Source organism: Poecilia reticulata, linkage group LG7 (assembly GCF_000633615.1).
Source record: "Poecilia reticulata strain Guanapo linkage group LG7, Guppy_female_1.0+MT, whole genome shotgun sequence".
Taxonomy (NCBI): domain Eukaryota; kingdom Metazoa; phylum Chordata; class Actinopteri; order Cyprinodontiformes; family Poeciliidae; genus Poecilia; species Poecilia reticulata.
In genome coordinates this window covers 18,733,058-18,747,307 of record NC_024337.1, presented here as the reverse complement: position 1 = coordinate 18,747,307, position 14,250 = coordinate 18,733,058, and the positions used below count along the sequence as shown (strand labels likewise).

At 38.1% G+C, this 14,250-nt stretch overlaps 2 protein-coding genes across 3 annotated transcripts; both read right to left on the bottom strand.

The window, feature by feature from the left end:
- Nucleotides 1-1,770: 1,770 nt before the first annotated feature.
- pm20d1.2 (peptidase M20 domain containing 1, tandem duplicate 2) lies at nucleotides 1,771-6,387 on the bottom strand. Its single transcript, XM_008414272.2, has 13 exons — nucleotides 6,081-6,387; nucleotides 5,885-5,971; nucleotides 4,426-4,661; nucleotides 4,234-4,320; nucleotides 4,012-4,145; nucleotides 3,586-3,705; nucleotides 3,389-3,464; nucleotides 3,250-3,311; nucleotides 3,094-3,172; nucleotides 2,934-3,005; nucleotides 2,687-2,852; nucleotides 2,500-2,599; nucleotides 1,771-2,261 (listed from the first exon to the last, which is right to left on the bottom strand). Exons 1-13 carry the CDS (start codon nucleotides 6,292-6,294, stop codon nucleotides 2,132-2,134), a joined length of 1,563 nt encoding a protein of 520 aa, XP_008412494.1. The 5' UTR covers nucleotides 6,295-6,387; the 3' UTR covers nucleotides 1,771-2,131.
- Nucleotides 6,388-7,453: 1,066 nt separating this feature from the next.
- lemd1 (LEM domain containing 1) lies at nucleotides 7,454-13,821 on the bottom strand. Of its 2 annotated transcripts, XM_008414273.2 has the most exons (11): nucleotides 13,448-13,821; nucleotides 10,986-11,091; nucleotides 10,720-10,872; nucleotides 10,561-10,619; nucleotides 10,332-10,397; nucleotides 10,070-10,225; nucleotides 9,837-9,923; nucleotides 9,635-9,703; nucleotides 9,408-9,491; nucleotides 8,219-8,283; nucleotides 7,454-8,048 (listed from the first exon to the last, which is right to left on the bottom strand). In XM_008414273.2, exons 1-11 carry the CDS (start codon nucleotides 13,637-13,639, stop codon nucleotides 7,766-7,768), a joined length of 1,320 nt encoding a protein of 439 aa, XP_008412495.1. In that variant the 5' UTR covers nucleotides 13,640-13,821; the 3' UTR covers nucleotides 7,454-7,765. The 2 variants fall into 2 exon arrangements, with proteins under 2 accessions (XP_008412495.1, XP_008412496.1); XM_008414274.2 differs by lacking the exons at nucleotides 9,837-9,923; nucleotides 10,070-10,225; nucleotides 10,332-10,397 and having other exon boundaries at nucleotides 13,448-13,817.
- Nucleotides 13,822-14,250: the final 429 nt, after the last annotated feature.

Here is a 14,250-nt window from a genome sequence, read left to right as displayed (position 1 = left end):
CATTTTGTTGCCATCTTTCTCGTTGCAGTGCCGTATTGCATCATTATTTGACATGTATGCTGAATATAATGAGCATTTGGTGTGTATCACATTCTTATATGGAAAGTCAGTTGTTGACAAATCCTAGAATATTGTTTTTTTTATCCAGTTAATATTGTCAGTATAATAAGTAAAGTAAGTACATTTTATTTATAAGTACATTTTATAGTTATTTAAATATGGTAAAATTAATTACAAAGAAACTAAGAAAGAAACATTTATGTCAGTATGCATATGGTCTTTGCGAGAAAACATTCTCAAATGAGAAATTATAGAACAAATTAAAATGGTAAATATACCAGCCAGTATGTATAAGAGAATTTACTTTTTTTTTTTTTTTAATCATGTGATGTCCCTGTGCAACAACAGGATAGTTGTTAGTGGACTGGTAACAACATCACTAGATCAGAAGTGATTTTTATTCAGATGTGGCTTGTTGAGTAACAGGTTCTGACCTAATTCAACTTGGGTCCTATCAGATGGTGATAGTAGTGAGTGGAAGAGGGATCACCTGAGTGTCTCAAGTGATTGTAGAATAAAGACACCTGTGTCCTGAAGGTTTATCCCCTGGTTAATCAGTATTCCAGGTTACCATTAAAACATGAAAAGTAAAAAAACACCACAAGCAAAGCAGAGAAAAGGTTACAGAAAAGTATTAGTCAGGGGATGGACACACAAAAAAAATATCTAAGGCACTGAACATCCCCTATGTTTAGTTAAGTTCATCAACACCAAATGGAAGAAATTTGACACAAACTTCAGCAACTAAGATGGGTGAGATTGCATACAACTGGTACCCAGTCAAAACTTTGAGAGAGCACAACTGTTCAAGTCAACTAATATCAAAGGATCCTGTAGAGTTTACCAAGACATGTAGGAACCGCCATGCTGAGGTGGAAGAAAAGCTAACAATGTCAACCTCTGTTAGTACAAAGACTTATAGGGCTGTAAATGTTTAAGTCATGAAGACAGTATAGTTATATTAGGGTTGGTTTGAACTTTGACTGTTTTTAAAGTGCAACTTGATTTTGTTAGTCTGTGTGAAAGAAGTTTCAAGGACCCAGTCCTGGGAGGACTGTGCAATGTTATAGATTTGACTAAATGCATACAGTATGTTTTAAATCACCTTTTCGGAACAGATCTAGTTCGCCATCTTATTACTATATTTAGATTTTAGGTGCATAACATTATAACCATAACATAACCTTAATAACAAATAACAATAACCAAGCTCTACAAGCTTACAGATTTTAGCAGAAAGCATCAACAGTGACACATGTATTGCACCATGTTCTTATAGTTGTTTTTTAATCTGCAAATAGAGCCTGGAGTTTGTCCAAATGTGCAGCAACTCCCGATAGAAGTGTAAAAGTAGTGCTTTTGCTCCACCATGAGGTCAAAGGTCTTCCACAAAACATTGTTATCTGGATGTTGCAACAGTTTAATGTCCTAAACTTGAAAATAAAACTTTCCTGAGTCATCTGTTATCAATATGTCTTGTTTGCACAAGTCTGTTGAACTTTCAAGGCACAAATTGCCATCAGAAAACTCATTCCAACAGGTTTTTACTTTTAAGCAGTCTATAAACAATATAAATAAAACTAAAGACAATGATTGCTGTAACTGAACAGAGCAACGCCAACAACAAATTAATAACTTTTCAGTTTGGGGGGGGGGGGCACAGAAGCACTTTGTAGTGAATTAAAAGAGAAAGAATTATGCAAACGACACTTCATATTTAACTGCAATTTATTTTATTAAACATTGACAAATTTCAGTTACATGAAAAAAACATGACAAAACACTGGTAAATTAAAATAGATCTGTTGATAACTTTGTCATCTCTGTGCATACCAAAAAAATTACAACGTAAATTATAACACTGTTAACAGCAGCTCATGAAATAGTTCTTACAGTGAACTGAACCACCTTTTTTTTTTTTTTTGATTAAGGCAGCAATCTACCAAATAATCCCCATCTTATCCTCTTGACATTTTTGATTCACAATTATTTCACAGCAACAATGTCATCTGCATTCTTAACATTCTCTATCAAACTGCACTGCCTTTCCAGCACCAAGGAATATTCTTGCTTAGAGTTCGTGAATAGAGGCGTGCAGCTCAGGAAGCTTTTGAATGTCACAATTTTGAAAAAGATTAAAATAAAACACAACAAGCTCCTCATAGTTCTTTTTGGAAATCCTTTCATTTATACCATGGAACCTGAAAAATAAGCACAATTTCCAAAAACATGCTTGTTAATTACAGGATCTCGTTATTAGATTCATTCTGTATTCTTTCGTGTAGGTAAATTCAAAAAGATGTGGAAAATTCTCTTTGCAGAATCCACGGAGTGATAATTTAAACTATCAACATACGTTAATATAATGTTTTTAGGGTAATCACAAGAGAAAATGCAACAGGGTTCTTTTTATTCTGAGAGGTTTTTTTAGGTCCTTACCTTTGAGCATCGCCTGGTTTGAACCAGACTGGAGCAAAGCGATAAATATCATTGCTGAGGTCTTTGAAATGCCGACTGTCTGTGTTCCCAATGCAAATACCTGCACATTTTTAAAAAATAATAATAATCAAATGTTTTCTAGAAAAACACAGGTTTTACTACTAATCTACACTTTATCTGTGCGCACCTGGAGCAACTGTAAGTGTGGGGAACATGTCCAACACTGTCTTCTTTATGATCTGAAACCCAAACGACCGTTCATCAGACGAGCTGACGGGAAGTGGGTCAAAGCCATCAATAAGTTCTATTTTCACTCGCTGGTCCCCCACAGTGTTGTGGATAAAGTCCAGGACCTGGACAAGACAGAACGCAGCTCACTCATCTCAAAAGGTTACAGTTATTCCAAGAACGAGGAATAAAGTTTCTGTTCTCACCTCTTGCAGTGTTTGTGCAGAGTGGATTCGCAGATTTACATAAGCTTCAGCAAGGGAAGGAATGATGTTCACCTGAAGAAACGTAGATTATACTGACTTTAGATTAAAAAAAAATTTTAAAAAAAAGAATTACTCATGGTTTAGAAACCAATTTTTATACCTTGACTCCTGCCTTGAACATGGTCACTGCTGTGGTTGTCCTTACAAGAGCATTAGTGTCTGGCTTTCTTTCCAACACTCTGCAATCAAAAGCACACAAACAGTTTATTTCAGGTGAAGAACAATGTGATATGACTGAAACATGTGATGTGATTACCTGCCAATGAGCGGCGAGAAAAGCCATAAGTTTGACATTATGAACTTAAGAGGAAACCCAAACTGCAGAAAAACAGACAGTTTGTAGGAATATGTATGATATGTAGAATATCTTTTGTTAGCATTGTGACTCCTCTTACCTTGTGGGCCAGATGTTCAAAGGTTTCCCGTTCAGGACCATAACCGAATAACCTGGGCAAGGGATTTTCTTCAAGTCTGCAGATATCATACAACAAAAATGTGGAAAATGCTCAACTCAATTAGAATTTGATGCAGTGACACATCAAAAATAGTTCTCGCTGCAAAAAGAAAACAGCTAAAGAATTAAACCTCGCACCTTTTAACTGCTGCAGCCAAGATCCCAATGCTGGACTCCCTGGGAGGCATCGATGAGTGGCCAGGCGCCATAGTCACACTAAGCTTCACATTGGCTGAGCCCTTTTCACTAACCCCAATTCTGTTAAAATGATACAATGATGGAGAGACGTTTTTGCTCATTACCGTCTGTAATTTTGAGTTCCTAAAGTTGCCTTTGAACAATTGTTTTGTTAGGATGGAGAAAAATGAAAACCTCAACTGCAAATAACTTGGGTGCATATGCTTCAATTATGAATTTTCTGAGTGAACACAGTAATCGATCAATCAACTATTTTAATACAAGAACTACTTTTTTTTTTTTTACCATGTACTCCTCTGAAACATTTTCCTTAAAAATGCTGCAACCATAAGCATCGCGCTCAAACCGAATGTGGGAAATTCTCACAGGGCTGCAGGTCCATAAAGTCCACCGATGACTCCGTCAAGTATAGGCAGGCCTTCATCAAGGACAAACAACAACTTCACGCCACGTTCCTTCATCACACGGACAATGTTCATCGCTCCACGAAAACCCCTGATCTAAAAATGACAAACCTAAAAGCTCAGTGGAAGATTTCAAAAGGCTAAAAAGTGAAGCGCATTAGCCAGTAATGGGTAGTGAAAATACTTCTTCATCATGACCCAATCCGATGTAAAACCCCCTGCGTGGAGCGTAGCCTCTAATCAGCAAGTATTCCAGTGCTTGAAGTATTCCCTATAGGGAAAAATGGAAAATAACGAATTTAGCCTGGCCTGCAGATGTACGTTAATGATGCAGTTTCAGAATATCCTCGCAGTACATCATTACATGTTCGCCTACCATTACAGCACACTTATCGTCTATGGTCCCTCTGCCATAGATGAAGTCGTCTATCTCTTCGGCAGAAAAGGGAGGGGCCTCCCAGCCATCTGACTCTTTGGCAGGTACTACATCAATGTGGGCCAGCAGCAGGTACGGTACCAAGTCAGGCTGAGATCCCTGCACCCGAAACAGGTGGCTGTAATTAGCCACCAGCTCATGATGAACCACGCTGGAAGAGAAAACTGTGGGGAAGACTGGAAAAAGAAAGATGAGGACACTCTCAACAGGGGAAGCTTTTGGAGTCTGAGATAATGATGTTATTGATGCAAATGCTTCGCTAGACACCATTTTAAAGGGTTTAATATTTAAATTCTTATTAAAGACAAAATTGATTACAGACGCTCACTAATTTTGTTTAAAAGAAACTAAAATATTACACAATTGCATCTGAAACTAAATTGAAAAGCATATATTCAATTTATGTCAGTCATTAAGTTTAAACAGTGAAACTCTACACAGAGAGTGATCCATTACAAGGTTTTATTCTTGTTGATTTTAATCAAATGAAAATCCAAATTTGTTTCTCAGAAGAAGGGAATACTATGTAAGATCAGTAAACAGAGAGCTCAGGGTCTCCTTTGGCCTGGATTTTTCTATTAGTGCAGTCTTCATTCCGTCTGCATTGTTGGATTTGTTGTCTCATCTTTCCCTTGACAATATCCAATATAGTTAAGGTCAGGCATGTTTGCTGGATAATCAAGCGCAGTAATTTCATGGTCATTAAAGGAGGTATTCGTATTTTAGGAAGTGAAAGCAGGTGCAAAGTCCGACTGGAAACTAAAATCAGCAACTCCATAAAGCCTGGCAGGGGGAAGCATGAAAAGCTAGCCAATTTCCCAGTTGACAGCTGATTTGATAAAAACACAGTGGAGCCAGAGTAGCAGATGATATAAATCTCAAAATAATCCCTGAACTGTTCGCTATCAATCTTTTTTCCTTCCACTCAACCTTCGATTCAAATTCTTGGATCCAGCGACCAGAACAGCCATCTTTTCACATCAAAGAGTTTTTTGTAGCTTCCTCATGGATGATATTTTTTTGTTTTAGCAATCTGGTTTAATTAATAAATATATATCTACTATAAACATCAGCCTGTGTGTGTTATCTGCCTTTAGTACAAGAATGTCCACTAACGCATATAAAAATTAATCAACATTAAGGCCTCTAAGCGAAGTGGGTTTAACTGATGAGGTCATTAGCAAGCACTGACAGTTAGCTCCTGTTAGCAGCTAACGTAACATAAACAGGTTAGCAGGACGTAGGTGCAACGGTTAAAAAGTTAGTTAGCAACTATTTCACAACGTGTAAGGCGAATAAATGACTCCACGTTTAAAAACAGAGGTCAAATAAATAAAGAGTTGGCACCTAGTTGTTATATAGGGAGTCGGGGAGCGGAAATCCCATGTTATTATTGTACCTTTACGGAGGAAAGTGTCAAAGTGCCGCAGCGCTGTGGCGTTGCTCTCCGTCTCAGAGAAAGACACGGTGGGGATTCTCAGTGCCTCTGTTGGAATGAAAAAGAAACACGCTGACTGCTGAAGGATGTAGCAACATGCTCCCATATATTTATGTGGACTGGGTTAGTCTCCAGGCTAAAGCAGGACTTTAATTACCTTTGAAATTGCCTAGAAGCTCCTCTCTGTGACGCTGGTCAATCACCAGTGAAATGTTTTTCGACTTTTCCCAGTGTGCGAGTTGAAGTCCGAGATTTACGTCCAGAGACAGAGTCCTGATGGTCGCTGCAATGAATAACACTAACGTTGTAATTAGCAAACTGCCAACGATGACCTTAAAAAATTTCCATAATTTGATCTTTGTTTCCTTCATTGTCGTGTGTGTGTAGTGACAGGCAGCATAAGTTGCAAAACTGAAATCCAAAAGGAAAAACCATGCAGACCAGTGTTTGTAGAAGTGCCATCTGCTGGCCAAAGTTGGAACTCGGTAAACTACATTTTCAATCCCATTTTGACTGATATGGTATAAGCAAATGATGTTATAAAACAGTCTGGAAGCAACTGATGGATGTCCAAAAGGATTTGTGATTTGTGGGAGGGGATGAGGAAGCTGCTTCTGTGATGACTGAAATGTGAACTATTGAAGTTGAACAGCTTTGAGAATTTACATTTTAATCAGGGAAATTAAACCAAAGTCATTGAAAAAAGTCAATGTATGCACAGGGATACAAATTCAATGCATTTTTAGGTTTTCATATGGGAAAAAAATATTTTCTTTCTAAAAGGCTACTGCTTTCATAATGAACAATTAACATACTGTGAAACTTTAAGAAAAGCTGTAATACAAGACCTGCACTGCTGCCTTTAACCTTTTTAGATCTGTACTTCAGAACTAAAATCCTAAGAAACTCAGACAAGTATTTATGTCATACAAGTTAGGAAATTACCCAAACTCTCTGTAGACTACAAGTTCTTTTTAAGTGCACTTTTCCCCCTCATGTTCTTAGTAGGCTTTAGTGTTGAGATTCTTTTAGTTCATTTAATTGAACTTAGCTTTCAGAATATAAACATCCATGTAGGTAAATCCCATATACTCAATAAGCATAGCAAAAAACTATGAAGCAAAAAAAGAAATGCCTAATGATACAAATTCAAGGAACAAAGAATCACATAAATGTAGTGAAATGCATATACTTTAATTTTCAAACAGGTATAAATCTCCCTTCTAATAGGTGCTTCATTGTATTTATAAATCAGTATTACAGAAATTAAACGAGTATACAGATTGTGGACAAAAGGGGGGAAAAGAATGGGTGACAGGAAAAGTTTGGCATGTACATTTCCTGTTGGTCCACCTTGTTGCCCTAGTAACCTTAACTATACATTCACAGAATAAAATTATTCAGAAACATATGCAAGGGGCGTCTGAAGAAAATACTATGCAAAGGTGAATTAAAATATATATTTAATGCTTTAGGTTTTCATGTGATTAAAAATAATTTCCCAAAGTCAATTTCTTAAAAATGTAAAAGTATGAAGCAAAATATATTTTATTGATCAAATATAAAAACATACCAGTGATACAATACAAATTCAAAAATCTAAATTAGCAATACACATTACAATTTTAAGTTGGGAATAAATTTCCCCCTCCCCTAAACAAGTGTTCTGTCAATGGCCAACACAGTGATAAGAGCATTTTAATATTAAAGTTAAGCAAAAAAAATTCAGAAATTCAGAAACCTGGACTGGCGGATTCTTAACTAACAACAACGGTCAAGTCTTGGCCATTAAATCAGCAAGCTCACACCTTTACGTCAAACACAGATTGGTGAATAAAACCGTTAAAGCTCTCCACTCGCTGCATCCAGTCTCTCATCGTCACCATCTGGGCCCTGGCTCAGACTCTCCAGCAAGTCTACCACACTGTTAGTGTCCTCAACATTAACAAATATCAAGAAAAGGATGCACGCCACAGCGAAGAAGACCAAAACCTGGACGTAGACGGGCACAAGACGTCTCTGCACCTCTTGTCTCTCTAAGGTTGTGGGACTGACTGGAGTGTCGGGGTACGCATACTGGACGGGCCGCAGTGCTGCACCCTTGATGGGTCTCCGAGGAGTGGCACTGAAGTGCAACGGCAAGTTAATTAGTAAACCATCCAAACACAAAAACACTCATTGTCTTGCTATGCACAAATCTCAACAGTTAACACAAATCGATACATTTAGTGTTCACTCAAATGTCATGAACAGCTGTGAAGGCTGATTTTAAGGTTGTGATGTTGTGACACTTACTAGATCCCTGTAGGTGATGCCTTTGTGTCTGCAAGAAGGTCCTTTAAAATATCTCTCCCTGGATCCTGAGAACAGTGGAAACAAAAGCAAACAACTACCATCAGTTTAGATCAGAACTAGACCAAGCCTTTCTGTGCAGCAGAGTAGCCAATCCACCAGAAGTTAAGAAAAACACAGTGGGGTGAGTAAACGGAAGGAAATCACAGTAATAAGGGTCACTGTGTGATCCTTGATTCACATAAATAACTGAGGGGTGGGAAAATGACTGCTTGGACAGAAACCTTAAATGGCTGTAGTGGTACTCAGGTCCTCAATTTTAATACTTTTTGGAGTAAAAATCCTGCGATAATAAAGATTGCAATAATAAAGCACTTAGACCAATGCAGTTTTCCTTAAGTGCAACATTTCACTTAAAGATGTAAAATCCCTTTCAGGATACCAATTTACTTTCTTTTTTTTAACACATAAAATCCAAGTACAGTGTTGCGGTTTTGGTTGCATCTCTACTTTAACACACCCAAATTAAATAAGTTATCAAGACTCTGTAGATTTTGAACTGGCATGCTAATGGCTTTAGGCCTTCAAGAACTGGAGTTTGAGAACTTTGTGTTAGAGGGCCTAAAACTCTCGAGACGGGGGCATAAGGTCACCTTCAAATAGGACAACGACCCTGAGCAAAGTTGAAATTCAGTTTCTAGTTGTACAAGGCTGGTAGAAAAAGGTGCTTCTACCAAATTCTGCCTCTGGAGGGAAGCTGAATAGAAATTACTCGCTTTTCAGATCTTTATTTGTAAGTACATTTTGAATACAATCCATTTTCTTCTGTCACATGATGAGACATAATTTTGTCTTTAGGACTTGTGGGGGGTTTTTTCTAAACCAAGCACCAAACATTGGCTGTAAGTGAATAAAGTTGTTTTCTAAATGCTAAAGCTATGTGTGATTTCATATTGTCCCATTTAAATGGCCACATCTTTAATTCTCAAATAAAAATAGGCAACATTACTTCCATTCCTAACTAACCTGACAAGCTGAAAAGTGTTCAAATTTAAAATAAAACCTGGTTTTAAAGCAGTCTGATTAAAGTGAATAATTTGAACAGCAGGTTACATTTCAGACAGAAAATTGGAAACCCCAAAACATCAGTGATATGATTGATAATTGAATTAAACCAAAAGGGTGTATATGCCTTGATTTCCTTTACACAAGTGGAGTCCTTGGGAGTGTCTGCCTGGTCCACGATTATGTCCTTGTCTTCAGCGTCATTGTCCAGCTACAGAGGAGGAGATGCAGGACCATGACTCACTGGACCTTTCTATTCTCAATTTCCTTCCACCACAAGTGCACCTCTCAAAACCCTTCAGCCGGCACCAAGTTAAACTTAAAGTGTGATTGAACAACCTGAGCACTACTAACCCTGCTGGAGCGGGACCAATGTTCCGGCATACTGTAGGAGCAAGCAGAGGGTGCGCTCCAACTCTCCATCTGGAGTTTTTTTGTCGTCGTTTTTAGGTTTATTAGTTTGCGGTGGGAGTGTGCGTTGAGAAAATACAGAGACAAACATTTTAATTTTTAAAGATGTAAAATGTGAATTCATAAGGCTTGAAGTACAACTTTCCTTTTCAACCATCTGAGTGATGCTGAAAGCCTGTGAGGGAAATGATGAGCAACTACTGGACACCACAGACGGAGATGCAGAGGGAACCTGTAAGGCTTAATGTGAGCATGTTACAAGCAACCATCAACATGCTACTTCAAACTCAATGCCGTGGACCAGTAAAGGAAAATATCACACTTGTGTAAGCCTAAGAAAGAAATGTAAAGAATGTACAAACACAGAGACCAGCCTACCCCTGATCTTAATCCTGAGTGTTGAGCTACAGAGGATACTTTGCTAATTCCTGCAGGAATCTGTGAGCGGTGTGGTCGAGTTCGCTCTGATGATTTTAATGCATTCTTTGAATTCCTCCTGGAACTACGTTCATTGTTTCTAGGAGGACAAGGACGCTAAGACGAAGCAAAACAAAAAATAATAATAATAACCTTTACCATCACTCAACAATGGGTTTTGACAGAATATTGAACCAAAGATGTGAAAATCTGCAGGAATTACCAGTCTTGATGATAAGAAAAAACACTGTGGATAAAAAAAGTCACCCTTCTTAGCTGGCACATTTTTCTGCAAAGAAACATTTATTCATAACGTGCTCTCAAATCACAAAGTGAAACACATTTTGGATACTTTGACCTTATGAATACACTGTTTCATGTATTGGCAAAGACTGAGAAAAGTCAACATATTGAACAGCAGATGGATACAAGAACTCCAAATCGTTTCTCACCTCGTCGCTCTGTTGTTGGTTCGGCTCCAATGCTTCGGCCTTTTTTTCTTGCGCTCCCTCTGAACCGGCGCAGGCCAAAAGAAACAACACAAAGGAATAATTAACRTGTGAAATGAACCATAAATGTCTGGATTAAAACACCACAGTTTTAAGTCCTACCCAGTTCTTTCTCCTCGTCCTCGTTTTCTTCCCTCACATCTTCCTCGTCGCTGTCGGAGTAGAGCACAGCATTCTCTGCCTCATTCGATTCCCCCTCWCCAGCAGACTGAAGCAGTTTCCTGAGCTTGTTCTCATACACTGCCCTGGTGGAGGCTGACATTCAGGAACATACATTTATTCTTAGGAGAAAACTAAACACCACAATTATGTCCAATTTTTTTTTTTCTATGAAAATGGGGGAAAGATACTCTCAAAAGTAATCCTACCTAAAATGGGCCCAGCTTTAACTCCATATTTGAATAACAAAGCCTTGAGATCGTTATCCGTCAATGCACTCGGGTCAAGCTCCTCTGCGCTTCCTGGATCCCCTCCCTTTGCAAGACAACAAAAATTAATGATGTTTAAGAATGAAGAACTGCTGAAACACAGAACATGGGATACAAGTAAGTATAACAGGAAGATCATTTGGTAAATTGTAAATGACCAGTACTCATAGCGCTTTATCAAGTCCAACAAACCCCAAAACATTAACACAACATTCAGTCACTCGCATTCTGATGGTGGTCAGCTACTGGACAGGAGCCGCAGCAGCCCTGGGGCACACCAACAGAGGCATTTYTGCTTTAAGATTATTTGGTGTGACATTTCTTTTTAAATAGTGCAATAAAAGTATTTTATAGCTCTAAAATATCCCATGTAGTTAATGATAAACATTTCACAATTTTCTCATAGCTGTGATCATCCCTCTTGCTTTTGCACATTTTCCCTTCCTGCCCTCTATGAACATTGCGTCAGCGTTTTTAGAAATTACCTTTTGGTGGCTTATTGTCCTTGTGTAAGGCATCAATGACRGCATCACCAGTCACCGTTTAGGTCATAACAGAACATTTCTGTATTTAAAATCCTTTGTTTTTATACAATATTTCAATTGGCTAAGGAGCTAAATGAATTTGACTTTCATTATCAAGATTAGCAGAATTAAAAAAACCAACAACTGTGTGTAATGAATCTACAAGCAATGAAATGAAATCTCAAAGCACAAAAATGCAGGTAAAACAATACATTATTAACACAAACAAATAGAAAATAAAGTGGCAATACAGAAAGAATTACATTTAATAAAACACCAAACAAAAGCATGAAATAAAGATGTCAAGYTACTGACATGAATCTTAAGATGTGGCTTTGAAGTCTGTAATGTTAGAGCTGTTGTTGCATAACTGCAAATTATTCCACAATATTGGAGCAGCAACTGCAACAGCACAATTAGCATATAGATGAAGTTTGATTTAAAAGGTCCAGTGGATAAAACAAGGTCAAACTTTTGTGAACCTTCAAAAATCAGCAACAAGGTCCTTCAATTTTTGCAGGAGTGCAATCTTATCTGCAGTCATCTGCTGTGAAAGCGGAACCAGTGATTTTAAAAAAAATAAAATTGCTGAAAACAACATCTCTCTCTCTCCGTTCTGGAGCCCCCGTAGCTAATTGGGCTCCATAAAAAGAAAAATATTACAGACAACACACAGCACCCTCTACATAACAGCAATCCAACAACAAAGTGTCTGGTCAGAGACCAATAGACCAGGTGCAACTGAAGGAGATTCTTCCTGCCCAAAGCTGTAACCATCTACAGTTAAAGTCAAATTTATTTACATCCCTGGCAAATTTGCATGTTAAATCATTTTCATTCTCCCAATAAGATCGTTTCTGTTTGGAAAGGAGACAAGAATCTCTCAACATTATGAAACAAGGTGAAAGGATTGTACATTGAAAACCCTTGTTACAGCCTTGGAGCTACATATTAGAGCAACCACATCCTTTCATAAATGAAGTACTGGCACAGGTTTTTTTTTTTTTTTTTGCTTGTTTTTTTTACTATTATGTCTGCAGGGGAACTCCTACAAGTTATTACTTCCTGTCTGATGAAACGCAGCAAATGGATAGTTTTTTTTTTTTTTTTTTGCTTGTTTTTTTTACTATTATGTCTGCAGGGGAACTCCTACAAGTTATTACTTCCTGTCTGATGAAACGCAGCAAATGGATAGTTTGTGGTATGGTGTCACAATAGCACCAGTTATCTTTAAAAATAAATAAATAAATAAAAGTTCCCATGATTCTAGTAAAAATATCTGCATTTTGTTACCTTTGCATAACTGCCAAATTTCAGATAAAGGTTTTTGTCCCAGCTCTTCATCCATCTGAATTCGGTATTCCAGTGAAAATAAAATGTACCCAAATGTGCCGCTTCCAAAAAAAAAAGAAAAACTCACTCCTAAATCAAAGTAAGCAGATCAACAAAAGCTATTGACCGTAATGCTAAGGCAGATTCTAAATCCTCCTGAAAAATGGGGTTCCATATGTGATTGCTACTTGAGAATATAGAGCAATAGTTTTCTTTCTTCAAGCAACCTATAGAGAAGCTTTTGTTGTTGGCTAAAGTAACTGAAAGTGGCAGGTGTGGATGTCAGTAGAGGCATGGGCTAAGTACAGAAGCACATGTAAATCTATACTATAGCTTCACAGCTGGTGAACTCAGTGGGAAAGGGACTTTTAGACCTGGCTTGGCCCAGAGCCCCTCCCTCAGTAAACGTATTAGCCCAATAGTTTGTCATTCCAGGGTTACTAAGAGGCGCTAAGCTAGAAAAAGCCACTTTTTTTGTTGGTTTGTTTTCCGTTTTGTGCGTCATGCCGCTTTGAAAAAAAAAAAGCTATAAATCGATAGACTCACTGCCACACCGAGCTCCTGATCATCCTCATCACTGGAGAAATTCGCAGCATTTGTCTGGTCGACGTGTCTCAGGTGCAGCGCCACATAAGCCTCCTTCTTGCTCCCTGCAGGTGGCAGCTCCACTTTGTGAGCAACTAAATCTGACTTCAGGCGAGATTTAGAGAGATGACCAGGGTCCTCGACAAATGACATTTCACGGGAGCAACGACAGGAATAAAATCTAATTGTAAAAAGTCTGAAGCTGTTGGTGCACCGGGCAGAGCTGCTCTGAGGAAACCCGCTGCCTGGTGTGAGAGCCTGGTTCGCGGTCTGGATTGGGAACAGCTGCGGGTGGAGACTTGATTGACAGCAAAGAAGCTAGCTTTAACCACGCAGGCCTAGCCAAAGGTGGTTATGGGTACTTTTGAATTTAATGCTTCAATAATGCAACAAAAAAGGCTAGCTAGCTAGCTAGCTAGCTAGATAGATAGATAGTGTTGAGAAAAATTATTATTTTGAGTGTTTAACACAGTTTAAACCTTTTAGAACGAATTTCTTAAGTTTGAACAGGTTTGTGTGAGTGATTTAAAACCCAAAGTATTTAAAGTACAAAGGAGAATAGAGAATCTGCAAGAGAATTTCGGCTCAGACCCCTGGRGTCTTATCATTAAAGACAGGAGGTCATAAATTAACATATGCAGGAAGGTGGAGGACAKHATCACTTGAATTACTCTGAGAAAGGGAACTTTGGTCGGTTCACGTAACCAGGATGAGTAGTCTTCCAAAACCAACATCTGACATGGTGCAAAAACTGAATATAACAT

Coding starts and splice junctions, on each gene's coding strand:
- pm20d1.2 (XM_008414272.2), bottom strand. CDS start 6,294: ATGAAGGAAACAAAGATCAAATTATGGAAATTTTTTAAGGTCATCGTT. Junction 4,321..4,425: donor ACGATAAGTGTGCTGTAATG/GTAGGCGAACAT, acceptor TTTTCCCTATAG/GGAATACTTCAAGCACTGGA. Junction 2,262..2,499: donor AAACCAGGCGATGCTCAAAG/GTAAGGACCTAA, acceptor CTTATTTTTCAG/GTTCCATGGTATAAATGAAA.